The following is a 22,251-nucleotide window of genomic DNA, read 5'->3' as shown; positions in this document are numbered from 1 at the left end:
AATCCAGAACATTCCATCAGACCATCTTGTAGTAACCAGAAAGCACTTCCCAGTCCTCCATCTCCTAGGTCCCTGGTATCCATCACTAATGTTTCTATCCCTAGAGATTTGCCAATAGATTTTTGCATTTAGGATAAATGAAATAATGCCTCATGTATCTGCATTTAAAAATACTGTCAGTCTTCAATCTCATTTAAGCAAAATAGCACTTTATTCTTTTTGCTACTAAGTAATATTCTACTATATGGATATAACACAGTTTGATAATCCGCTTGGGGTGAAGGACACGGGTTGCTTCTGCTTTGGCTGCTATGAGTAAACGTTGCTATGCATATTTGCAGACATACTGTTCTGTGGTGTATTTTTTCTGCTGTTCTTAGGCATAAACCTTGGAGAGGAATTGAGACTTCATGTGGTAACTGCATGTTTCACATTTTGAAGAATTATAGCCACCAAATAAGTGCTTTTGATTTGCATTTCCCTTCTGACTAGTGGTGCTGATGTCTTTTTGAGCTCCTGTGGTTACTCCTCTCTCTCCCAGGAGGAGTGCCTATGCGACTCCGGGTCCATTTTGGAGTTGGGTTATTACTGGCTTTGTATTGTTGACTTGTGTCTGTTGTAAGAGTTCTTCTGGACTCTAGTATGTTATATTCACCTTTTCTTTTTGCTCATTTATTTCCTTATCAGTTTTGAATTATCTGGTGTCATGTAATTATTTTGGTATAATTTCTGCTCCTACCTGCTGCTTTTGTTCTTAACATAAATCACATTTCTCCATTGTATGACCAACAATGAACACAGTTACATGCGTGTGTGTTTTGTGTGGTTCTTTTTTTTTTTTTTTTCCAAGACCCGGTTTCTTTGTGTAGCCTTGGCTGTCCTGGAACTCACTCTGTAGACCAGGCTGGCCTTGAACTCAAAAAGATCCTCCAGCCTCTGCCTCCCTAGTGCTGGGATTAAAGGCATGTGCCACCATGCCCAACTTGTATAGTTTTCTAAAAGTAACCCCCAAATAGGAAAAATAAACATTTATACTATATGATGTGATTTGTCTTTTATATCTCACTAACTTTTGTAATTTACCAGTGTCCCTTAATTCTTGTAGGTCTTATTATTGTCCTGGGTAACTTGCTTTTAACACAAAGAACTTCTAGGACCTCCTAAATGGGCCTGCCACACAACAAATTCTGTTTTTATATGAGAATGCTTGTATTTCTAATTCATTTTTGAAAGATGATATTATAAGATTTTTAATTTAAGTGTTTTATTTTCAGCAATTTGAATATGTGTCCCTCTATTTTGAGACTTCCATTGTTCCTCGTTTTTAAAAAAAAAAAAAAAAAAAACTTAGGTGTTAGTTTTATTGGGGGTTTTCTTGTAGGTTAGGAGAAAGTATTGATCATAAGATGTCTTCCAGACCTGTGTCTGGGTGTGGAGCCATGTGTCCGCAGCCCACTGAGCCCTTCAGTGTGTTCATTCTTGTTCTTGATGGCATCGGGGATGTTTCACTCGCGTGTTTTTCCCTTCCTTTCTCTCCTCTCCGGGTACAGTCTTCACATATATGCTGGTACACTTATTACTGACCACATTTTACGGAGGCTTCATTCACTTTCCTTCATCCCTTCTTCTCTCTGTTCTTCCATGTATGTAATTCCTGTCATCCAGTGCTCCAGCTTCCGGGTTTTTGTCTGCTGCTGAGTTCCACTAGCGCATATATTTTGTTGTTTCTGTACTTCTGCACTTCTGAATTTCTATTTGCTAATGTTACTTCCTTTCTGTGTCTTTATTGATAACCCTTATCTGAGGCCATTACCATTCCTTTTTTTTTTTTTTTTTTTAGACTCTGACATAGCCCAAGCTGGTTTTCAATTTCCTGTGCAGCCAATAATGACCTTGAACCCCAGACTCTCCTGTCTCTCCCTATTTTACTGCCCTAGGTGCTAGCTTCTTTGAGAGTTGACCTTATCTGTGGAGTTTGTTTTGTCCATAGTTTGAAGCCTCACAGTAGCCTGAGGCCCAGGAAACACAGCTCTACTGAGATGATAGTGGTTTTACCATGGCTTACTTTCTCGTCTTTCACAACTCTTGGTGCCAGGCTGCTTCCCTTCGTTGTTTGCACCTTGCTATGGGAGTCTAGATCCCTTTGGTGTGTGAGACTGTCTCGCTGTGCTGTATCTCTATGCTCAATCTCTACGTAAGCTTGAGCAGTGATAGTTCTGAGGTCATTAGGCCTGGTGTGGCAAGTACCAGTACCTGCTGAGCCGTCTCTGCCTGTTGTACTTGACTGTGTGGGGAGTGGACTCAGGACCTCAAGTATGTTAGGCAAACGCTCTGCCACTCAACCATACTCCCAGCTCTCAAGTGATTTTCAACCAACGTAGCCAGACTTCAAAATGGCAGTGGCAGTCCTTTCAACAAAGGACAGCAGAAATGCTGGTCCATGCCTTTTGCCACATACAAGCATTAGCCCCAGAGCCATGTTCTTAGGTGACAGAATCAGAGCACTATTTTGGTTTCCATTTCATGTCTTGTATAACATGGAAATATTTTAGTACAAGAGTAATTTTTTGAAGGGTCATGTTTTCTACAGATACTTAATAGGTGAGGGGGTTTTTACCAAGCGAATCTTCAGCAGTTACCACTTACAAAGCATGTTCATTCTCGAGCATCCCTCATCTTCATTATTAGAATTTATGTGCAGGTCACAAGAACCAACACTCCCGTCACATCCTCACTAACTTCTAACAACTAACCTGATTTTTCCTCCCCTGACAATGCATTGTCCAAATAAGCACACAGAAAAACGTGTTCAGTTTCCTTCTCTTCATAAACATAAAATCACAGGACACTGGGTTAGCTCCCATCTCTCCCCTCTCTCCACTTCCAAACATGCTACTGTTAGAAAAAGAAGACATGCTACAAGAAAAAGCAGGAAAACAATATCAAATATAATCCACAGGACCATCCTGTGCCTCTGCCTCTGGACTCCTACCACGGCCAGTTCATAAGAATGTGGAGGTAGCAGATGCTTTGCCACAGTTTCAGCTAAGAGCCTTTGTGTCTACCACCTTTTCACAGCTAGGCAGAACCAAGCTTAGAGTAATACTTCAGGAGAAAATTTACAAAATGCAAAATTATACATTCTCTCGATGAGAACACGGCAGTTAAGCAATGCCAAGTGAGTACTTGGCCTGTTCCACTTTGATCCAGTAGGTGGTTCACATCCCAAGCATCCCAGGTAGGCCTAGCACTCCAAGGACTGGGCATTCTTTTCTGAGTTGAGGGCTTCAGCAAGGGCTGTTTCCTGTTCAGACAAACCCATATGACAGGAAAGCCTGATGGTCACACTCACTTTCCAGCTTAGTTTTTCTCTTGTGTGATAGGAGACTCACTTCCTACAAGGTAACTAGCAACTATTCAGCTGTTGGTTCCAAATGTTTGCTGCTGATGGGTCAAATCTGTTTTGCTCTCAGCACTAATTCTAATCCCTCCTCCTCCACCTCCTCCAAAAACATTCCTTGGACCTGAAATGTTTTCAAATATCTAAAGACAACTTCTCCAAGGCTTTACTAATTTTTAAAATTATTTTATACGCACTTGTGGTTTGCCTGCATGTATGTCTGTGTGAGGATGTCAGATTCTGGAGCTAAAGACAGTTGCCAGCTGCCATGTAAGTGCTGGGATTTGAACTTGGGTCCTCTGGAAGAACAATCAGTGTTCTTAACCACTGAGCCATCTGTCCAGGCCAGACTTTCCTAATTTTAACTAAACCTTTTTGCTCCTCACATTCCTACTACATGTGATTGTTTCTAGACCTCTCAGCTATAATTCTTCCAGGCCCTCTCTTCCTGTCACAGCTACGTCCCTATCAGACCCTGCTGACTGTCTCAGCCATCTCTGCTGCTTGTCTAACCTCCCGTCAGCTAGGCCTCTTCCTCTGGCGTCCACTGAGAATTGCTCTTGCTGAGGTCTCTGACGACCCATTTAAAGTAGACTCTGCAGTTTCTATTTGCTGAGCAGTACATAACACAGACCCTTGAGTTTCAGTTGTGTAATGTCTTTCAGAGGATTTGTTTTCATCTTGAAGTAATCTCAAGATGAAGTTGCAAGTACAACACAAAGAAGGTTTTGTTTCTTGAACCATTTGAGTGTGAGTTGCAGAAATTACTTTTGAGGTGATGCATAAGCCATGCCTTCCTGAGTTTAGTCCCAGTAAGTTCCTCGCAGCAGATTACTCTGGATTTTAGTACAATTTGGAGCAGAGCCACTTGTTAGTTCCTCAGTAGACATCCGTCAGCGCCCATTTTCTTCAATCACTCACTGACTGGCACCTCCTTCCCGCAACAGAGCTTGCGTGTTTCTCACACCACCTGTACATGGGTTTTGTGTGAACCAGCTGACAGATCTGCTGGTCACTTGAGCTGGACTCCCACAGCAGTCCATCCCTTGAAGTGTCCCCCATCCTCAGCTCCCATCCTTTTCAGGCCACAGTGAGCTTCCCACACTTGTCTCTGTCAGACTGTGTGCTGTCTACTCAGAATCCAGGGACTTGCTCAGAAGTCTCCTCAAGACTCTCTGTCACCAGAGTAGCAAGCACAGCTCTGAGGGCCTCCTGCCTTCAGGTCCCTCCTTGCTTTCTTCCAGTATCTTCTATGCTTTCCTCTCATGTAAGCCCTTATGGAACTGCCCTATATGGTTGATTCTAAGTGTCAAGTAGGCCTTGTCCAGGGTATTTCTCGGGTCATTTTTCAGGCAGAGTAACTGCTTTCTGATTGGGGCGGGGAGGGTGGGAAGCCTTTTCCATTCTGTATGATCTACAGATAAAGCAGCAATTGGAGCATCAAATTAGGCTTCTCTGTCTCTGCCTTGTTTCACAAAAGTACACGATGCCAGGGACGTGAGGGTGGAATGTTAAAAGCATAGATCAGAGCCTGGTCTATAGCAGCAGTTATGTTTCCATCCGCACGCCACGGAAATACCATTTGTGCAGCGAGCACAGGAGAGAAAGCGCGGGCACAGCCTGACATTAATGAGAGAGGAGGCGGACAATAAGTGCATTACAGTGGTTGGATTTCTGTTTTCTTTATATCCTTTATTCTCAAACTGCCGCCTCCCCCTCACCCAGTTCCTTTAAAAATGTGATACTTTAGTGCATTTTATTCAAATGCCTCCACTGAGACTTAGAAGCTGTTTTTCTCCCATAGCAACGAGAGGCAGAAATTACAGTTTTGAACTTTGGAAAGGCACAGCTGCTGGGGGTTACTCTCACTCACAACCAAGTTGTTTCCAACAGCGTATAACGAAGAATCAGGTTTTCATTTCTGAGAGTAAAAAAAATGAAACTGTCTACTTAGCTCTAAACTGTCTTTATTTGTTTCATCCAAGTGTTTCTTTAGTAGTTCTGTCAAGAACTACAATTTCTGAAAAATTGAATGTTGTCGGATTTAGCATATACCTCTGTATTACAATAAACTTTTTTTCTATCCTGTTCCAAAAAAAAGTAGAAGGATTTTCTTCTAAAATACCTGGAGACCAGCTGTGAGAAAAGCATAACAAAATTTAAACTTTTTTATATGTATAAAAGGCATGTTGTACATAAAACATTTAAAAATTCATTTCAGTATTTCAGAAGTGATTCTTTGAGGAGTCAGATCTTTAAGTGCATTTGAGAAACAAAATAATCTAGATTTAAGAACAATCTACTTTAAATGCATATTATTCTTCCCAGTATTTGAACAATTTGTCCAGAACACAGTCCGTGCGTGTAGGATTTTTGCCTGCTCAGATCTAAGTGGGAATCAGTAGTTTCTTTGTTGGTCACTATGGAAACGAGTCAGCCTATCCTGAAAAGCTCTTAGATCATACAGAACGATGCCTGTGTCTCAGTGTAGCTCCTCACTGAGCAAGCCAGAGCTGGCTTCTGCCTGCCTCCAACTCTTATTGCCTGTCCGGAGCCAGTGCCATGCAGGCGCAGGACCCGTCCCGGAGGCCCTCGGCTGTGCACTTCCTCAGTGCCTTTCTGCAGGGCCGCCGGCACTCCACTTCCGACCCTGTCCTGAGGCTACAGCAAGCCAGGCGTGGCTCTGGCTCTGCCACCAAGCTGCTGTCCTCATCTTCTCTCCAGGTGATGGTGGCTGTGTCCTCTGTCAGCCGTACAGATGGGAATCCAACTTTCCAAGAGAGAAAAAGTAAAACTCTGTTACAGTTTCTACCCTTTTTATCTAAGTGTAAGGAGTGTGAATAGCCTGTGGTTGCGTCTGTACTTTTAGAATGTTGACTGTTAATTCTGTTTATGCTTTATACTCTGCGTATGCTAAGATGAATGGATATGTAGGAGGAGATAAAATGATGGAATGGTTTGTGTAATTTATTGTTGTAAGTGTACTTTTGGACAAAATTGCCCTCTTGAAAAAGATGAGCTTTTGCATTGTCTTCTCATCAATATAATATGTAGAAATTATTGTATGTGAAAGCTTTTTTAAGTCTTAGGGGAAGGGTTTTACACAGCTCAGACACAATGCTAAAGTAGGATGAAACTGTTTCCCAGATTACCATACCACCGGGAGGATAGAATCTTGACCCTTACCTCCTTGTATATTCTAGAAAATTCAGGACGCCCAACACCAAAATACACAAAGGTGGGAGAACGTTTGCGGCATGTCATCCCTGGACACATGGCGTGTTCCATGGCGTGTGGTGGGAGAGCATGTAAGTACGAGAACCCAGCCCGCTGGAGTGAGCAGGAGCAAGCCATCAAGGGGGTTTACTCATCCTGGTAAGTGTGGCTGAGGACCTGGCACAGCTGTGGAGGGTGAAAGAAGCAGAAAGCAGGCAGGCAATGTGGGGGAGACACGGGCCTTGAATTCGGGGATCTCACACACTTCCCTGGGTTTGTCAATAAGCAAGCTGTGGGATATTGGTTTACTCCATCTTAGTTTCTCATTTGCAAGATGAAAATATTTAAGCCCAAAGCTTTTACATTAAGTCAAATGATCTGTATGAAGTATCTTAAGTTGATGGATAACTAGATAGTTCTTAAATTTCAGAAATTGCTAGAAATAGTAAAAATGTACACTTATAAGTTTGAAGAAATTACGTGGTCCAAGTGTAATCCTCAGATTTTTACAGGTCAGCATTCACATCATTTGTATGTTATTATGAAATATACTCTAGTCTTTCTTGACTGAAGTAGCACAGCATGGGCTGTCAGTTGAGCAGGCAACCCATAAGATGATGGCATTGTTTCTAGTATATAAATGCAATTAACTCTATTCTTAAGTATACTTAAGCATACTTAGTAACAATGAGGTAGTCAGGTACGTATTTGTGATCTGGAAAATACTGATAATCAAGTTGTATTTGAGCTGGGCATGGCAGTGCATGCCTTTAATCCCAGCACTCAGGGAGCAGAGGCATGCAGAGCTCTGTGGGTGCAAAGCCAGCCTTGTCTGCACAGTGAGTCCAGGACAGCCAGGACTGCACAGCGAGACCCTCTCTCAAAAAACTCAAAAACAAAGTCATATCTGAAACACACTTAGAAGAACTTACTGTTTAAAAGAGTTGTGCTTGTGAATTATTGTATACAGCAAGAATCCATTGTAAGGGCAGATGTTTGTTGACCACCTTGTTTGACTTGCTGACTCTACATAATATACCTGTGGTGACACAGCCTGAGGCCCAGTCTTTTTCTGTATATGTCTGACACTAATGGTAGGAGGAGCAGACAAGCAAATGTCTAATGTATCATGGCTCCATGAACACTTTGCTTATACACTGTCTGTGCTGCTCTCACATAAGGCTCCATCTCACAACTGGTGAGTTTGGCATCTCAAGCCTTTGGGAGTCCGTGTTAAGTTTTACACATTGCTCCCGAGAAAGCTGTGTCTTTTGTATCCTGATCTGCCAGTCCCATGGCTCTGTTACTCTGAGATTCATATGAGCCACAACTTGCAATAGACTACCTTACATATCCTTAACTAGCTTCCTGATAACAAAACAGAATAAAGCTGGAGGGCTAACAAGACTTTTTATGGCTTTTTATGGCCAGCTGTTCATTGACTCATTCTACTTTGTTCGTTGATTCATTCATAAACATTGGTTTGATTGTAAGACAAGGCACTTTGCTGTGCTTTCAAATTATCACTTATTTTCATAAAGCCTTGTGAGTTGTTAATGCTATTTTATTGGTAGTCCAGAGAAATTAATTAATTTGCTTCACAGAAAGCAGAAAAACAATACAACATTTGAAGTAAGGCACAATTGACTCTGGACCCCACCCCCACCTCTTTCTTTGCTAAATTCCAGCACCTCAGCTTTTAGTTATAGCCACAGTCCAGGATTTGTGCTAAAGATTACTGTGCATACACATCATATTGAGTTCTCACCCCTACCCTACGACCCCAATATTACTACCCCATCTCACACTCCAGGTAACTGCTGTCCAGTACCAGCCTCCTACTTGTCCTCCATTTAGGTGACTGACCACTTTGTCACAAGGTGAAGTTCCCTTTTATGTCCACTAGGACCTAAAAATCCTTGGAGACATTTTGTCAGAATCCATAAATAACTAAGGTCCTAGAATTTTTTTTCCCAGGGATTTAGGAAGCTACAAGGTTTCTCAGAGTTCCAATTGTGATACAGAATTGAAGCTAGATTTACGTACAAATATAGACGTTGTTGAAATCATAGAAGAAAAAATATAATGTGGAGTGTCGTGAGTCATGTCCTTCTCAGTCGTCCCCTGCCCATCCTCAGGGTCACTGACAACATCCTGGCCATGGCTCGTCCATCCTCCGAGCTGCTGGAGAAGTACCACATCATCGAGCAGTTCCTCAGGTAAGGACTACGTCTCCACAGCTGCCGTGAGCAAAGTCAGCATGCTTTTCTCTAACTGGCTTCAGTTAAATACAGGCGGTGAAGAGCTGATTTCAAAGAAAAGCTTGAGAGCAATTAATAATGTTACTAATGCTAAAATCTGGTTGTTGACAACTCCAGGTCCTTCTAACTGGTTGCTCTTTTTCTTTGAAGCCGTGGCATAAAAACAATAATCAACCTGCAGCGTCCTGGTGAGCACGCCAGCTGTGGGAACTCTCTGGAACAAGAAAGTGGTTTCACGTACCTTCCTGAAGCATTCATGGAGGCTGGCAGTAAGTTCTCCCCACCCTGAATTATCCCACTCTGAAACAGTCTTCCAGGCTGCTAGGTTAAAAAGGGTAATACTTATTAGTAGAATCTGTATAGTAGTGGGGCTTCCAGTTTGACTTTAAATGACGCCACCTTTCTTTGATGTTGCTGTTGTGAGTGCAGGGTTTCTTTTTTCCTCTAAAAGAGAGGCTGGGAGGAGACCCTGAAGTAAAGAGGCTTCCTGTCAGTCAGTGCCTGCACCATGTCAGACGTGAGACCTCATTTTGTCCTTACAGCAATTGTGTGAGATAGCTTAGGCTTAGAGTTATCAACTTGTCTGATACCACATAGCTTAGAGATTCCAATGAGGATTGGAAGTTGAATAACTTCTGGCTTCCCAAGAACATGTCCTCATGGCCAGCCCAGAGCGCATCATAGGAGCCTACTCAGCATGGCTGTTCAAACAGGCTGAGGAGGATGAGCATGTGGTCTGGGAACGTGTTATTAAGAGGCTTATTTGTCTAACTTTTTCCACCCTAAGTAGAAAACTATAAGCATGTGTGTGTGTGTGTGTGTGTGTGTGTGTGTGTGTGTACTATATATGTGTGTGTGTGTGTGTATGTATCTATCCATTTATTAGCCTTCTAGAGAACTTCTGTTCTTAAATAAGAATACATGTTATTTGCCTCCATCTTAATTTTTAACTCTATTATTATAGTTTTTCCAGCTGAGTTTCAGCAGAAAATGCACTAGCTAATAATTAATGTGCTTGTAAAAAAAATGTTAAGTTAAATTTACTACTTGCTAGAAATATAAAAATCCTGTTAGATAGGCATTGCAGCTCACACCTTTAATCCCAGCATTAGAAAAGCAGGGGCAGGCAGATCCCTGTGGGTTCAAGACAATCGTAGTTTGACCATCAAGCTCCAGGCCGACCAGTGTTACACTGTGAGACCCTGTCCCCAAAACACAAAAAGAAAGCCTCTAGTATTAGCTTGCTTATCCAGTGAAGTCTCCGTGTCTTGAAAATAATTTTCTCAACTGTCCTTGCAAGTATTTTTATGCATATTAATTTTGCTTTTCTTTTTTCTTTCACTGTCTAGTTTATTTCTACAACTTCGGGTGGAAGGATTATGGTGTGGCATCCCTCACTGCCATCTTAGATATGGTAAAGGTGATGACATTTGCCCTACAGGAAGGAAAAGTAGCTGTCCACTGCCACGCAGGGCTTGGGCGAACAGGTGAATTCTAGATTTAGTCTTGTGGGCATAATTAAAAATGTAGGAATAAGATTTCATAATTTAAAGATATTTTTAGAATCATTACAAAGTTTTGAAATTAGAGAAATAAAAGATATTTGAAGTCTTTTAAGCCTGTATTATAACCATGTACTGATAAGAGTATTTCTGAATAATTTAGAGCTGAAAACTCATTGTGTTTAAGCATTTCTTAAACTACTTATTTAAGTGGAACACTTCATTTTAATAAATGGTATTTTTAAAATATTATATCTCTTAAAGGTTGATTTTTATGTTATGTCTCTGAACGTTTGCCTGCACATGTGTCTGTACACCAAGTGCATGCCTGGTGCCCATTGAGGTCAGAAAAGGTTGTCAGATTCCCCCGGACTGGAGCCACAGACCGTGTGTCTACCCTGTAGCACCTGGGAATCTTGTGCAAGAGCAGCCTGTGCTCTCAGCCACCCAGCCATCTCTTCAGCCCCCAAAATATTTTTCTGAACTCAAAGAACAACTAAAATAGCAAGCACTGTCCACCTTTTGTGTTTTAAGTATTTTACATTTGCTACCTTTGAAGTTGTTGGCAACAGTAGGAGTTAGATAGACCGCAGCTTAAGAAAATTAAGTAATCTGCTACATTTAGTGAGCGGCAGGTCAACCTTACATCCGTGGCTGACTGGCTCCATCTTTCATGTGCTGTCTACTTTGGCATGTATAAGGACTGTATACTTGAAGGAGACCGTCTGCATGTACAGTTCTGTCTAAAAGTCAGCGGTTTTTATAAACACTCAGCAAACTTCATTACATTGCTGCTGGTAGCAAAAATAAAGGGTATGGGGTCGATGGTTTCACTGTTACGTGATTCACTCAGACGAAACCAGTGTATCTCCCCTGCCGTGGGATTTCCTGCCTGCCTTGGATCATCCTAGGCTAGTATTCAACCCATGTAAGTATTGGTAACTCTTAGGATAGAGACAAAACGTCTTTGTTCCTGGACATTGCATGTTATGCCTCTGCAGATGTTTATCTTTATACTAAAGACCTGCTCTGTCCTCATGAGGAAGCTATATTGTATTCACAGAAAACCGGAGGAAGGCGCTTCTCAGAGGTTCTGATTATCATGCATACTAAATGTCTACAGTTTATGTTGTGTGGGATGTCTTTGGCTTGCCTCTTACATTAAGGCTTGTTAGCTATTGTATTATAATTAATTGATTATGAATTCTTGCCAATAAGTAGCTACTGAAAATAACAGTCATTATTCTGTTGCAGCTGACATTGTTAATGCTACTTGCTTATGTAAGGGAGTTCCATCATGGTCTGGGGAAAAGCACAGGTTAGTGTAGGCATAGTGTGGAGGAACTGTCAGGCAGAGACGTATGCTAGGAATGTAGATTAGCCCCAAAGCAAACCTCCCCAGCCTAGGAGAGGGCTCGGCATTAGAATGTCCTGGCAGTGCACGATAGAGACGACAGCCCAGGGAGTTCCGGCACAGAGCGAGCTGTGAGTTAGGTGAAAATGTCAAGACCTGTTGACTTGGGACACACATCAAGATCTGGTGTCCTATGCCTGAGTTGGGCGGGAGGGGAATAGCTAGACCAGATCTTAGCTCACTTGTTACAGCCCTCCTCACGCCAGCACTCCTTTACCTGCCAGCTGTGTCTAGCTCATTTCTGGGTGTAAAGCTGACTCAGTCACGTGAAGGAACTGCCGCAAAGACATGTTAAAGTCTTTGCAGTCATAAATGCTTGAGCTCAGGAGATAGGGTGCTTGCCAAGCATACGTCAAGCCCTCGGTTTGATACCCAGTACTACATAAAATCAGCCAGCCTGGTAGTATACACTTATAATGCTAGCAGTTGGAAGGGAGAGGCAAGAGGATCACGAGTTTAAGGTCATCCTTGCCTGTATACATAGTTTGAGGCCAGCCTAGGATACACGAGATCCTGTATGAAAAAACAGCAAAAACAGCTATTATTACTGTCCTTCAAATGTGCTTGTGTTAATATGATTTCTTAACAATATTCAAATTTCAAATCATCAAAGACTGATATGTAAATGAGCCTTTTCTCATACGAATATTCTTTACTGTTTAGGTGTTTTAATAGCATGCTATTTAGTTTTTGCAACGAGGATGACTGCTGACCAGGCAATTATATTTGTGCGGGCAAAACGCCCCAATTCCATACAAACCAGAGGACAGCTACTCTGTGTACGAGAATTCACTCAGTTTCTGGCTCCACTTCGTAATATTTTCTCTTGCTGTGACCCCAAAGCACATGCTGTTACCTTAGCCCAGTACCTGATTCGCCAGCGTCACCTGCTTCATGGTTATGAGGCACGACTTCTGAAACACGTACCAAAGATCATCCACCTCGTTTGCAAGCTGCTGCTTGACTTGGCTGAGAACAGGCCAGTAGTGATGCAAAGCATGTTGGAAGGACCTGAACTCTCTGCTGAAATCGAAAAGACTGTGTCTGAGATGGTCACCATGCAACTAGATCAAGAGTTACTGAGGCAAAACAGTGATGTGCCTGACCCGTTTAACCCCACTGCCGTGGTGTTCGAGAATCAGGATGTGATGCTTTCTAACGAGCCTGAGTTTGACCCCCTCTGGAAGAGGAGGAATGTTGAGTGTCTTCAGCCCCTGACACAACTGAAAAGGCAGCTCAGCTACAGTGACTCGGACTTAAAGAGGGCCAAAGCTATCCTGGAGCAAGGGGAGACGCCTTGGACAGTGCCTGCCCAGGATTTGCTGCAGGGCCACGGCCTCCAGCATCAGAAGCCCACCAGCCACTGCTGTATACCACCGACGCCAGAACTAGGTTTACATAAGGACACACTGGTTCACAGCACATTTTCTTTCTGGACTCAGTCAAAGTGTGGAGGCTTGGAAGGACTCAAAGATGATGGATCACCACTTTTCTGTAGAAAGGACATTTCAAAGGAAGTACAGCGGAGCAGGACCTTCTCTGTGGGTGTCTCTTGTTCGCACAATCCTGGAGAACCAGCGCCACCCAACTTTACAAGTATCCATAAGGATCCAGAGCAAACCACCCATTGCCAGTGTGAAGTGCCTGGTGGTTGGGTTCCAGGCTTTGTGCATGAGGCGAGCCCGACCCCCTGCAGCCCTCTAAACTGTGGCTCCAGTCCTAAGGCACAGTTGCCACACAGACAGGAAACCCAAAACAGCACATACCTGTCTGAGGCAATGCCACATGCCAGCTTGCAGTCTGAACTGAGTGCTGAAGCAAGGAGAATACTGGCAGCCAAAGCCCTGGCAAATTTAAATGAGTTTGTAGAAAAGGAGGAAGTACAAAGGAAAGTGGAAATGTGGCAGGTATTTGTATTTCATTTAAATACGTATGTACATCCGTTACATCTGAGAGGAGGACTCGGAAACCTGTTTCTTGGCTCCTACTTAGAATGTGAACTTTTAAATCTTACCTCCTTTTCTGTGTTTTAGTGGGGAGACAGACTTTAGCTGGAATGAGCACCTTGTTGTCTAGAGAAAAGGTGGGCCCTGGAAACTTAGAAGCAATGGAGCCTGCCCCAGCATGGACCTGACTCGAACTTTTTAACTCAGAGAAATCCTGAATTAGCAACCATACTCTTCTGTGGATTACTTGAAAGATTTTATTCATTTTATTTTATTAATTATGTGTATTTGTTTGGGGGCAGGGTATGTACATAGCATGTAGGTACCCTCAGAGGCCAGAAGAGAGTGTTTGCTGTGCCTGGAGCTGTATTACAGGCATTCATTAGGTGTCTGATGTAAGTGCTGGGAACTGAACTCAGGTCCTCTGGAGGCACAGGCTCTTAGCCACGGGCCATCTCTTCAGACCATGCTATTAAAGTAATTGCTACTCTTTCACACTCCACGATTCATTAAGCCGTGGAGCTAGGATATCTTCAGAGGCAGGAAGTGAAGTTTGGAGTTCATGCCAACTTACAGTGTACCACAGAGAAGAGGGTGAAGTAAAAGCCCCTGGGAATTAGAGTACTTGCCTAATGAAGCTCACACATTGGTTTCCTTCCAAATATATTTCCTATATCCTCCACTATAAACTGAAAACAAAACAAAACAAAAAGCCTCTCATCCAGTCAGCAACTATTTCCCATGCAATACTATATGTTGAGCTAACAAGTAAGACGATCTTTGTGTTAAGAATGTCATGGTGCCATTCCTGGGTCAGCCCTGCATGGCCCTCAGCCAAGTGCCCACGAGAGCTGACTTGATGGGTTTGGGTCAGGCCCTGTTGACCATACCTTTAATGAAAGCACTTGAGGCAGGAACTGTCGAATCTTTGAAAGTTCAAGGCCAGCCTGGTCTACATAGAGGGTTCCAGGACAGCCAGGGCTTTATAGAGACCCTGCCTCAAACAACAACCAAAAGATGAAGGTTTGGTTTGGGGCAGGCTGGTTTGACGTGCACCATGTATAAAAGCATTTTCTGGAGCCATGTATAAAAGCATTTTACCTTCTTACCTTCTTAGATTTATTTCAGAACTTTGAGTAATTAAAAGAGCCAGTTGTCCTCTGGGGAAAGATAAAACAAACATGATTAAATGGTGTGGCACTGCGTGTGCCTATGCTAAGCCCTTTTGTGAATATGCTGTGTGCTTTTCACAGTAACTCCTAGATGCAGGTGGATTTTTATAGGCTTCTTGCTACTTTTATGAGTTCAGTGCCACAGGCGAGGAGACTGAGACTCCCCATGGCCATGAGAGTACAGTCTATGCAGTCAATCTCTCCTTGTGTCTCTGCCTCACTTGGAAGCTCCAGTGAGCATCATGGTGCAGGACTCATTTCACCAAGACAGTCTTTGTCCTGCCCAGTTTATCTCCTCATGTATCCATAAGATTAAATAAAACGCTATCCTGTTCTATAGATAATATATGAGATAAGCAGAAATATAGACAACTCCAAGTACAGCTTATTTATAGGAGAAGCCCATCACGGAAGGGTTCTTGTGCTGTGGCCATGCGTAAGGCAAGCTAATAGAATACCTCCTGCCATATCAAGCTTTGAGCTGCGCACACATTATTGTAGCCATCCTAGTATTTATCCGTGAGTAGCTTCCCTGTGAGGTTGCTATGAAAGTTAGAAATAAATTGTTATATTTCTATCACATTGTAGTACATGCTACAAGTATTTACTGGGTGACTAAATGGATGTTAATAACTACTTTGTTTTTTACCATTGAAAATTTTTGATTTACCAACATGTAAATCTGATCTCTGTCAGATTTTCTTAACTCATTTTTCTAAGATGGAGTCTTAAAATCTCATATGAGGCTGGCAGTATGATTCACTGAAGATGAATGCCTCCAAGCCTGAGTCTGTTCTCCTGGACCCACATAAGAGAAAACCAGCTCCACAAAGTTGTCTTCTGGTTGACACACACACATGCTGGTGGCATGCACATGCATACACACATGCACAGGCACATACAGGAACACACACATAAGTAATCAAACTCATGTTTAAATTATCTCCCGATAGTTGGGAGCATTCACAAAGCTTCCTACTTGTTTTAACTTCTCAGATCTCAGGCTGTCACTTGGTTGCTCTGTAGGATTATAAAAGGTACTTGGAAAAACACACACCACATGTGCCAACTTAAATGCAAGTTTTCTGTGTGTACGTGTACTTTGAAGCTTTGGTTAAAAAGTTTAGCTGAGATACCACATTAACTTGTAATTAATTTTTAATCTATCCCTATTTTTAATCTATCGTTTTACCTCATTTGCGGTCTGAAGTTGTGTTTGGTTTGCCAGATGCTGAAGGCAGAACTCGCTGTCTTGAACCACTTTTCTGGTCTCTGCATCTGAGGCAGGGCTGCACACTCCAGTGGCTCTTCTCTCAGGAGTTAGCCAGCCCTGCTTGTGACAGGGATGAGCCTGGGCTTGGGGAAGCTCCTGCGATAGCCAAGTGCCCCTTCCTAGAGGTGCGGGCCCTGGGGAAGGTCCAGCTTGCACGGCACAGCCCAGCCTTCACTCTCCCAGCAGCGTGTGGGTCCTCCAGGTAGGGCCCATATGGTTCTTTCCCTGTACTCACCGCCCTCTCCTGCTTCCTTTGTAGAAAGAACTGAATTCCCGAGAGGGAGCTTGGGAAAGGATATGTGGTGAGAGAGACCCTTTCATCTTGTGCAGTTTGATGTGGTCTTGGGTGGAGCAACTGAAAGAGCCTGTAATCACCAAAGAGGATGTGGACATGCTGGTTGACAGACAGGCAGATGCTGGTGAGGCCCTGTTCTTACTGGAGAAGGTAAAGTGACAATTGCAACAGCTAATGAATTTAATTAAGGCCCTTTATATAAGCTTCACACATGTGCAAAAAAAAAAAAATCCACCTCCAAAGTAATGAATATTTTTATGTAGCTCTAATTCGGTGGCTTTTCTTTTCCTTTCCCCCCCCTAATTTTGTGCATATGGTCTGTGTGTGAGTGTAATGCTTGCAGAGGACAGGAGAGGGCATCCGATTCCCCAGGAGCCGAACTTACAGGCCTTTGTGAGCCACCTGGTGTGGGTTCTGGGACCAAAATTCAGGTCCTCTGCAAGAGCAGCACGTTTCTAACCACGGAGCAATCTCTCCACTCCCCTAATTCATAGTTTTCCAAGAGAAGAGCTTGGGGCTGGGGATGTGGCTGGGTGGTGGAGGACTAGCCTGCTGTGTGCAAGGCCCTGGGTTTGAGCTGCATCACTGTAGACACAGCAAACTAGACACACAACATAAACATGTACAAAACACAGAAGCGACAGAGCATGCTTGTAATCCCAGCGCTCAGGAGGTAGAGGTGGGATCACAAGGTTGAAGCCAACCTGGACTACATAGTGGGTTCAAGGACATCTTGTAGTATGCAGCCAGACTGTCTCAAAAACCCAAGCTGGGGAAGTAGCGCCATGGTAGGTCATGGTAGGTGGGTAGCAGGTACAAGGGCACAGGTTTGATTCCCACCCCTCAAAGGAAGGTATCTATAGCCCTGGGAGACCGAGGTAACCACACTTTCAGGGATCATTTTAACTGTGTGCGTCCTGGGAGACTCTGTTATACTTCCAACCTTTTTAATCTTTTCAATATACATCTTAACATAGTAAATGTCATTGTATTTTGGATTTTATTTTGGCTTTAAAGTATGATGTTTTGCCAGGTGTGGTAGTGCACACTTTTAAACCCAGCACTCAGGAGTGAGAAGCAGGCACATCTCTGCAAGTTTGAGGACAGCCTGATCTACACAGTGATTTTCAGGCCAGCCAGGGCTACATAGTAACACTCTGTCCCCAAAACCAAACCTAAACAAAAAAGTATGATTTTTTTTCCTAAGTAGATGAGCATCTCAGATAATGTGTCTCTTAAATGGGGTTATGTTATAACTAACTACCCTTTCTCTTCGAAGTGTTTGTTTCTCCTTACTGTTAGTGTGTATCTGTGAAAACTAAGGAGCAGATGGGAATGTGCACTCCTTAGAATGGCTAAAAGGAAGTGTATCACAGGCACAGGCACATGTGTATACACCTATATAGTTTATATATGTATGAAGTAGAAAAGAATATCAGGAGGCCATAAACTGGTTCTGGTTTTTGCCATCAGGGAAGGATACTTATAGATGCAGGAAGAGATGGAAATTAGTTTTCATTATAGCTTCTTCTATACAATTTAGTATTTTTAGCCACGTAAGGATGCAAAGTTTTTAGTTCAAAATAGGCTTTGCTTTTGTTTTGGAGAACATTAGCTGTGGCCTTGAGTTACCTACTATGTTGCGGTGTAAGCATCTCCTTGTTCCCAGGTCTTCACTGTGTCTACCCACAAACTACTGTCACAGTGCATTCACAAACACACATGCAGGCAATCCTCTCACATGCGTGGAGATCAAGATATAACATGCAGCAGTGTATCTGTGTTTGCTTGCTTACATATGTGAGCACATGCTTGTGCATGTGTGTGAAGACCTAAGTTTGATGTCCAGTGTCTTCCTCCATCTCTCTCTACCTTGTATATTTGGCCAGGCTGGCTAGCCAGCTTGCTCTAGGAGTTCATCGCTGCCTCCCTGGCTGTCTGTACAGCCAGGCCCATCATACCCTCCTGGCTGTTTACATGGGTTCTACAAATATGAATTCTAGTTTTCAGGCTTGCATAGCAAGCTACTTACCTAAGCCGTCTTCCCAGCCCTATGTACTCCTTCATAAGGTAAGTTTTTCCAGCGTGTAGAACCCTTTTTTAGGATATTTTCCCAGTGGTCAAGTATCAGAGATAAATCAGGAGGGGGTAGATAAGGAAGGAGATTAATCTTGTTGAGCAGCTGTGGACAGCCTCTTGGGGAAGTAATTCCACTTTCACCTCTGTCCATCTTGAGATTGCTTGGAGAAGAAGGACCCTTTATGGACAAGGCAAGGTAGAGCGAGTGGCCTGCTCAAGATTCATGGCTGGTGTCTGTGCAGGACTCAACTTGGATCTTCCTGGCCAGCCTCATGCACTGGGTTACAGCGAGCCATCTGTAGTGACAATCTGCATTCACAGGCTTCTCCGTGTTCCAGATTATTCTCTTAGAGTAGATCACCAGAAGAGATATTGGTGCTGGATCTCAGTGAGTCTCTCTCTCTCTCTCTCTCTCTCTCTCTCTCTCTCTCTCTCTCTCTCTCTCTCTCTCTCTCTCTCTCTCTCTCACACACACACACACACACACACACACACACACACACTGTTCATGGTAACGCAGTTTTTTTCTTTGCTGAGGTAGATGATCTCTAGTATTCAAGTCAGTGGACCCTTCTTACAAGGTCTCCCCTACTCACCTCAGGCCTCCAGCTGCCGCCTTACGTTTGAGTTGTTGCTGGGGCTTCATGCGTCCAGCTCCGCAGGTAGCATCTGCAATGAGGCGGGCACACGGTGCTGACTGCCCTGGAGCTCAGCTGAGCTGTGCTTCTGGACTGCAGCATCAACCGACCACGCTGAAGTGATTACATCCAGGAACAGCAGGAAACAAAGGAGAAGCATGTGGTTTAAAACCAATCTTCAGATTTCCCTGATCCAGACTTTGTGATAAAATCCCCTGACAGTTTCCACATTGTATTAATACAGTACAGCAAACACTTGACAGAGTGCTTGATAAGCAAACCTTTGAAATTGAGTACTAGGTCATAGCCAGCGGCTCACTGTACACTTACTTGAGTTGATTTCTTGAGATATTTTTAAATTAATTTTCTTTTATTTCTGGGAAAAACAAAACAGGGACAGTACCAGACCATCCTGTGTGTGCTGCATTGCATAGTGAGCCTGCAGACCCTTCCTGTGGAGGTGGAGGAAGCTTGCCTTTCACATGCCATTAAAGCTTTCACCAAGGTGAGTCTGTGCCCTCCACACCAGCCACACCCCTCACACCCCTCTGAAAGTCAGGGGTCACCTGCCTTCTTGAGTAAAATTTGAGCTGCTTCCTTGTACTGCAAATGTGTTCGGTAAGTAGAGTTTCCCAGGGTGGTATCAGGACAAAGCTGGCCTTCAAGTTGGTGAAGGGTAATGTGGGAGCAAAAGCTTTTACACCAGCAAAGAGAAACAGCTGGGTGTTCAGCCAGCCTTTTAAAATCCTGTTCCTCATGGGAGTCAGGGGCATTTGCATGTCCAGTCAGTTCCACCTTGGGTTTAAACAAGAATCATCTAAGCAGAGTTAAGTGTCCAAAATTGTCAGGTCGGGACCGGCAAAAATACGATACTCATGCTTCCGGGAGAAATGCAGTTGTTCATTTCTGGCTATGAGCTTCTGGATGCTATCGACAAGACACTGGCAAACAAGTAGAGCAGCTGATGAAGTGAGCAGCCTTTCTTTCGTTAGAATTTGCCTAAAAAAGAACAGTTTGTGGAGGGAGAAGCTGTACCCAGGATCCTGATTCCTTCTCAGTAGGATATACTGTGCTCTGGGAACAGTGCAGGGTTCTCTGTTCTGTCACCGTCACTCCTCTGCAGAGAATGAAGGCATGGCAAAGGCCCCGGGTGTGTAAGCAGTGCCTTGCCAACAAGGAGAGGGGCCCCTCGGCCTCACTGAGGGTTTTATATATACAAAACACTCACAGGGGTCAGATTACGTTTAAACGCACAGGAATCTGAAGGTGATGGGTATTGGGTTTTACTTTTTCTTTTTCTTTTCTTTTCTTTTTTTTTTCTTTTTTTTTTTTTTTTTTTGAGACAGGGTTTCTCTGTGTAGCCTTGACTGTCCTGAACTCTCTTTGTAGACCAGGCTGGCCTGGAACTCACAGTGATCCACCTGTCTCTGCCTCCGGAGTGCTGGGTTTAAAGGCGTGTGCCACCACCACCCAGCTGGGTTTTATATTTTCACATGAGGAAATTGAAGACCATAGACCAATGATTCTCAATCTGTGGGTCAGGACCTCTTTGGAGTCACATATCAGATATTTACATTACCATCCATAACAGTAGTAAAATTATAGTTATGAAGTAGCAATGAAATAAGTTTATGGTTGAGAGTCACTGTATTAAAGTGCCACAGTTTTATGAAGGTTGAGAACCACAGCCATTAGATAAAAGGATGGAGTGCATAGCGTCAGGTGGAAAGCCACACTGTGCTCAGGTCTTCAGGCTGTAGTCCAAGGTGCCCTTGGGCTCATGAAGGTGACATGGAACCGCGGGTGTGCTTCCTTTATTAAGGAGACCCCTCAAAGCTTGAGTGACATGTCCCTGAGCTTCGCTTCACTGCTGTCCTGATGGCCGGCTGCTTGGACTGTTTTAAACCCTAGGCACTGCACTCAATGAGCTTTCACTCAGAGGGTGGGGTTGACGTGCTTGGCAGCTCTAACATAGTCTTTCAGCTAAAGTGTATGAAATGTATCATGTGCATTTTAGCTATATGTATTTTTATATAAATCTTTATTGTCCCCAAATTCATCTTTTCTTTGCAAACTGGTTAAATTTTTTTGCTATAGTGTCTTAAATAGAAATTTTCTTCGTCACCAGGTTAATTTTGATTCTGAAAATGGACCAATGGTTTACAATACCCTGAAGAAAATATTTAAGCACACATTAGAAGAAAAGAGAAAAATGGCAAAAGACAGCCCTAGGCCTGGCCTCTCCTGAAGCTTTCTCCTCTGGACAAGCATCTGACCTAAGGCTCCATCCCACCTAAGTGTGGCGCTTCTGTTCCTGTGTGGATGTGGCATGCTGTGCTGCTCTTCCTTGCCACACTCCATTGTCAACGCTATGTCTCTTGTGCTGAAAATGATGGTTTCTTTTTTGCAGTAGTTATTTATTATAAGATATCTTTGAGCTGTGTCTTGAAAAATTGCCATAAAGTTAGTGCCACTTTTATTTATTTACTGAATTAATATTGTTATGTTGAAATGTTAAGTGTGTTATATTTGTGACCTTACTCCTTTTGACATTTTGGAAAAAAAAAAAATCTTCATTCCAAAACAGTTATTTTCTTGACAGAACTCTTTCTGGAGTTTTTACCAAATAGATCATTTTAGTAGTAAAACCTCACTATATGTCCCCCTCCAAGACATACATATACCCCCCTCCAAGAAACAGGACCTAAGAAAGTCACCAAGTGTCTTAAACTGTTTTATATTTGTTACTGAGAAAGCTACTAATACATTTTAAAGGACTTTAAACGATGTTGAAGCTTTTTGGTTTTCCTTTTTTTTTTTTTTTTTAACAGATGTGGCAAAGGATTTCAAAGTATATTATTTTTCAGTGACTCGATGATTCCGTTTACTGCAGTAGAGTGGTTGGAGTAACTGGGATTTTGTACTTATAGATAGTAGCCTTGTTCTGTCAGGCATCCAGACAATGTCTCCCTTGGTTGTCAGGGGAGGAGAAGCTCTCAACCCAGAAGCCTTATTCTGCTTCCTCAGCCTGCTGCTGAGCTGGCTCACTGCTGTA

At 43.1% G+C, this 22,251-nt stretch overlaps 1 protein-coding gene across 2 annotated transcripts in view; it reads left to right on the top strand.

Moving 5' to 3' along the window:
• Positions 1–21,849, top strand: part of Ptpdc1 (protein tyrosine phosphatase domain containing 1) — a 45,401-nt gene extending 23,552 nt beyond the window's left edge. The window contains exons 1-9 of one of the 2 annotated variants that reach the window (XM_051170914.1): positions 5,861–6,188; positions 6,604–6,775; positions 8,755–8,835; positions 9,028–9,146; positions 10,227–10,364; positions 12,457–13,700; positions 16,444–16,629; positions 19,591–19,701; positions 21,325–21,849. In XM_051170914.1, coding sequence (XP_051026871.1) covers positions 5,963–6,188; positions 6,604–6,775; positions 8,755–8,835; positions 9,028–9,146; positions 10,227–10,364; positions 12,457–13,700; positions 16,444–16,629; positions 19,591–19,701; positions 21,325–21,444 — 2,397 coding nt within the window. In that variant the 5' untranslated portion in view covers positions 5,861–5,962 and the 3' untranslated portion in view covers positions 21,445–21,849. Of the gene's footprint in view, positions 1–5,860; positions 6,189–6,603; positions 6,776–8,754; positions 8,836–9,027; positions 9,147–10,226; positions 10,365–12,456; positions 13,701–16,443; positions 16,630–19,590; positions 19,702–21,324 lie in introns of those variants that run through there. The other variant, XM_051170915.1, reaches the window with a different exon arrangement.
• The last annotated feature ends 402 nt before the right edge of the window (positions 21,850–22,251 follow it).

Source organism: Acomys russatus, chromosome 3, assembly GCF_903995435.1.
Source record: "Acomys russatus chromosome 3, mAcoRus1.1, whole genome shotgun sequence".
Classification (NCBI taxonomy): Eukaryota; Metazoa; Chordata; class Mammalia; order Rodentia; family Muridae; genus Acomys; species Acomys russatus.
This window is presented reverse-complemented; position numbering and strand designations above follow the sequence as displayed.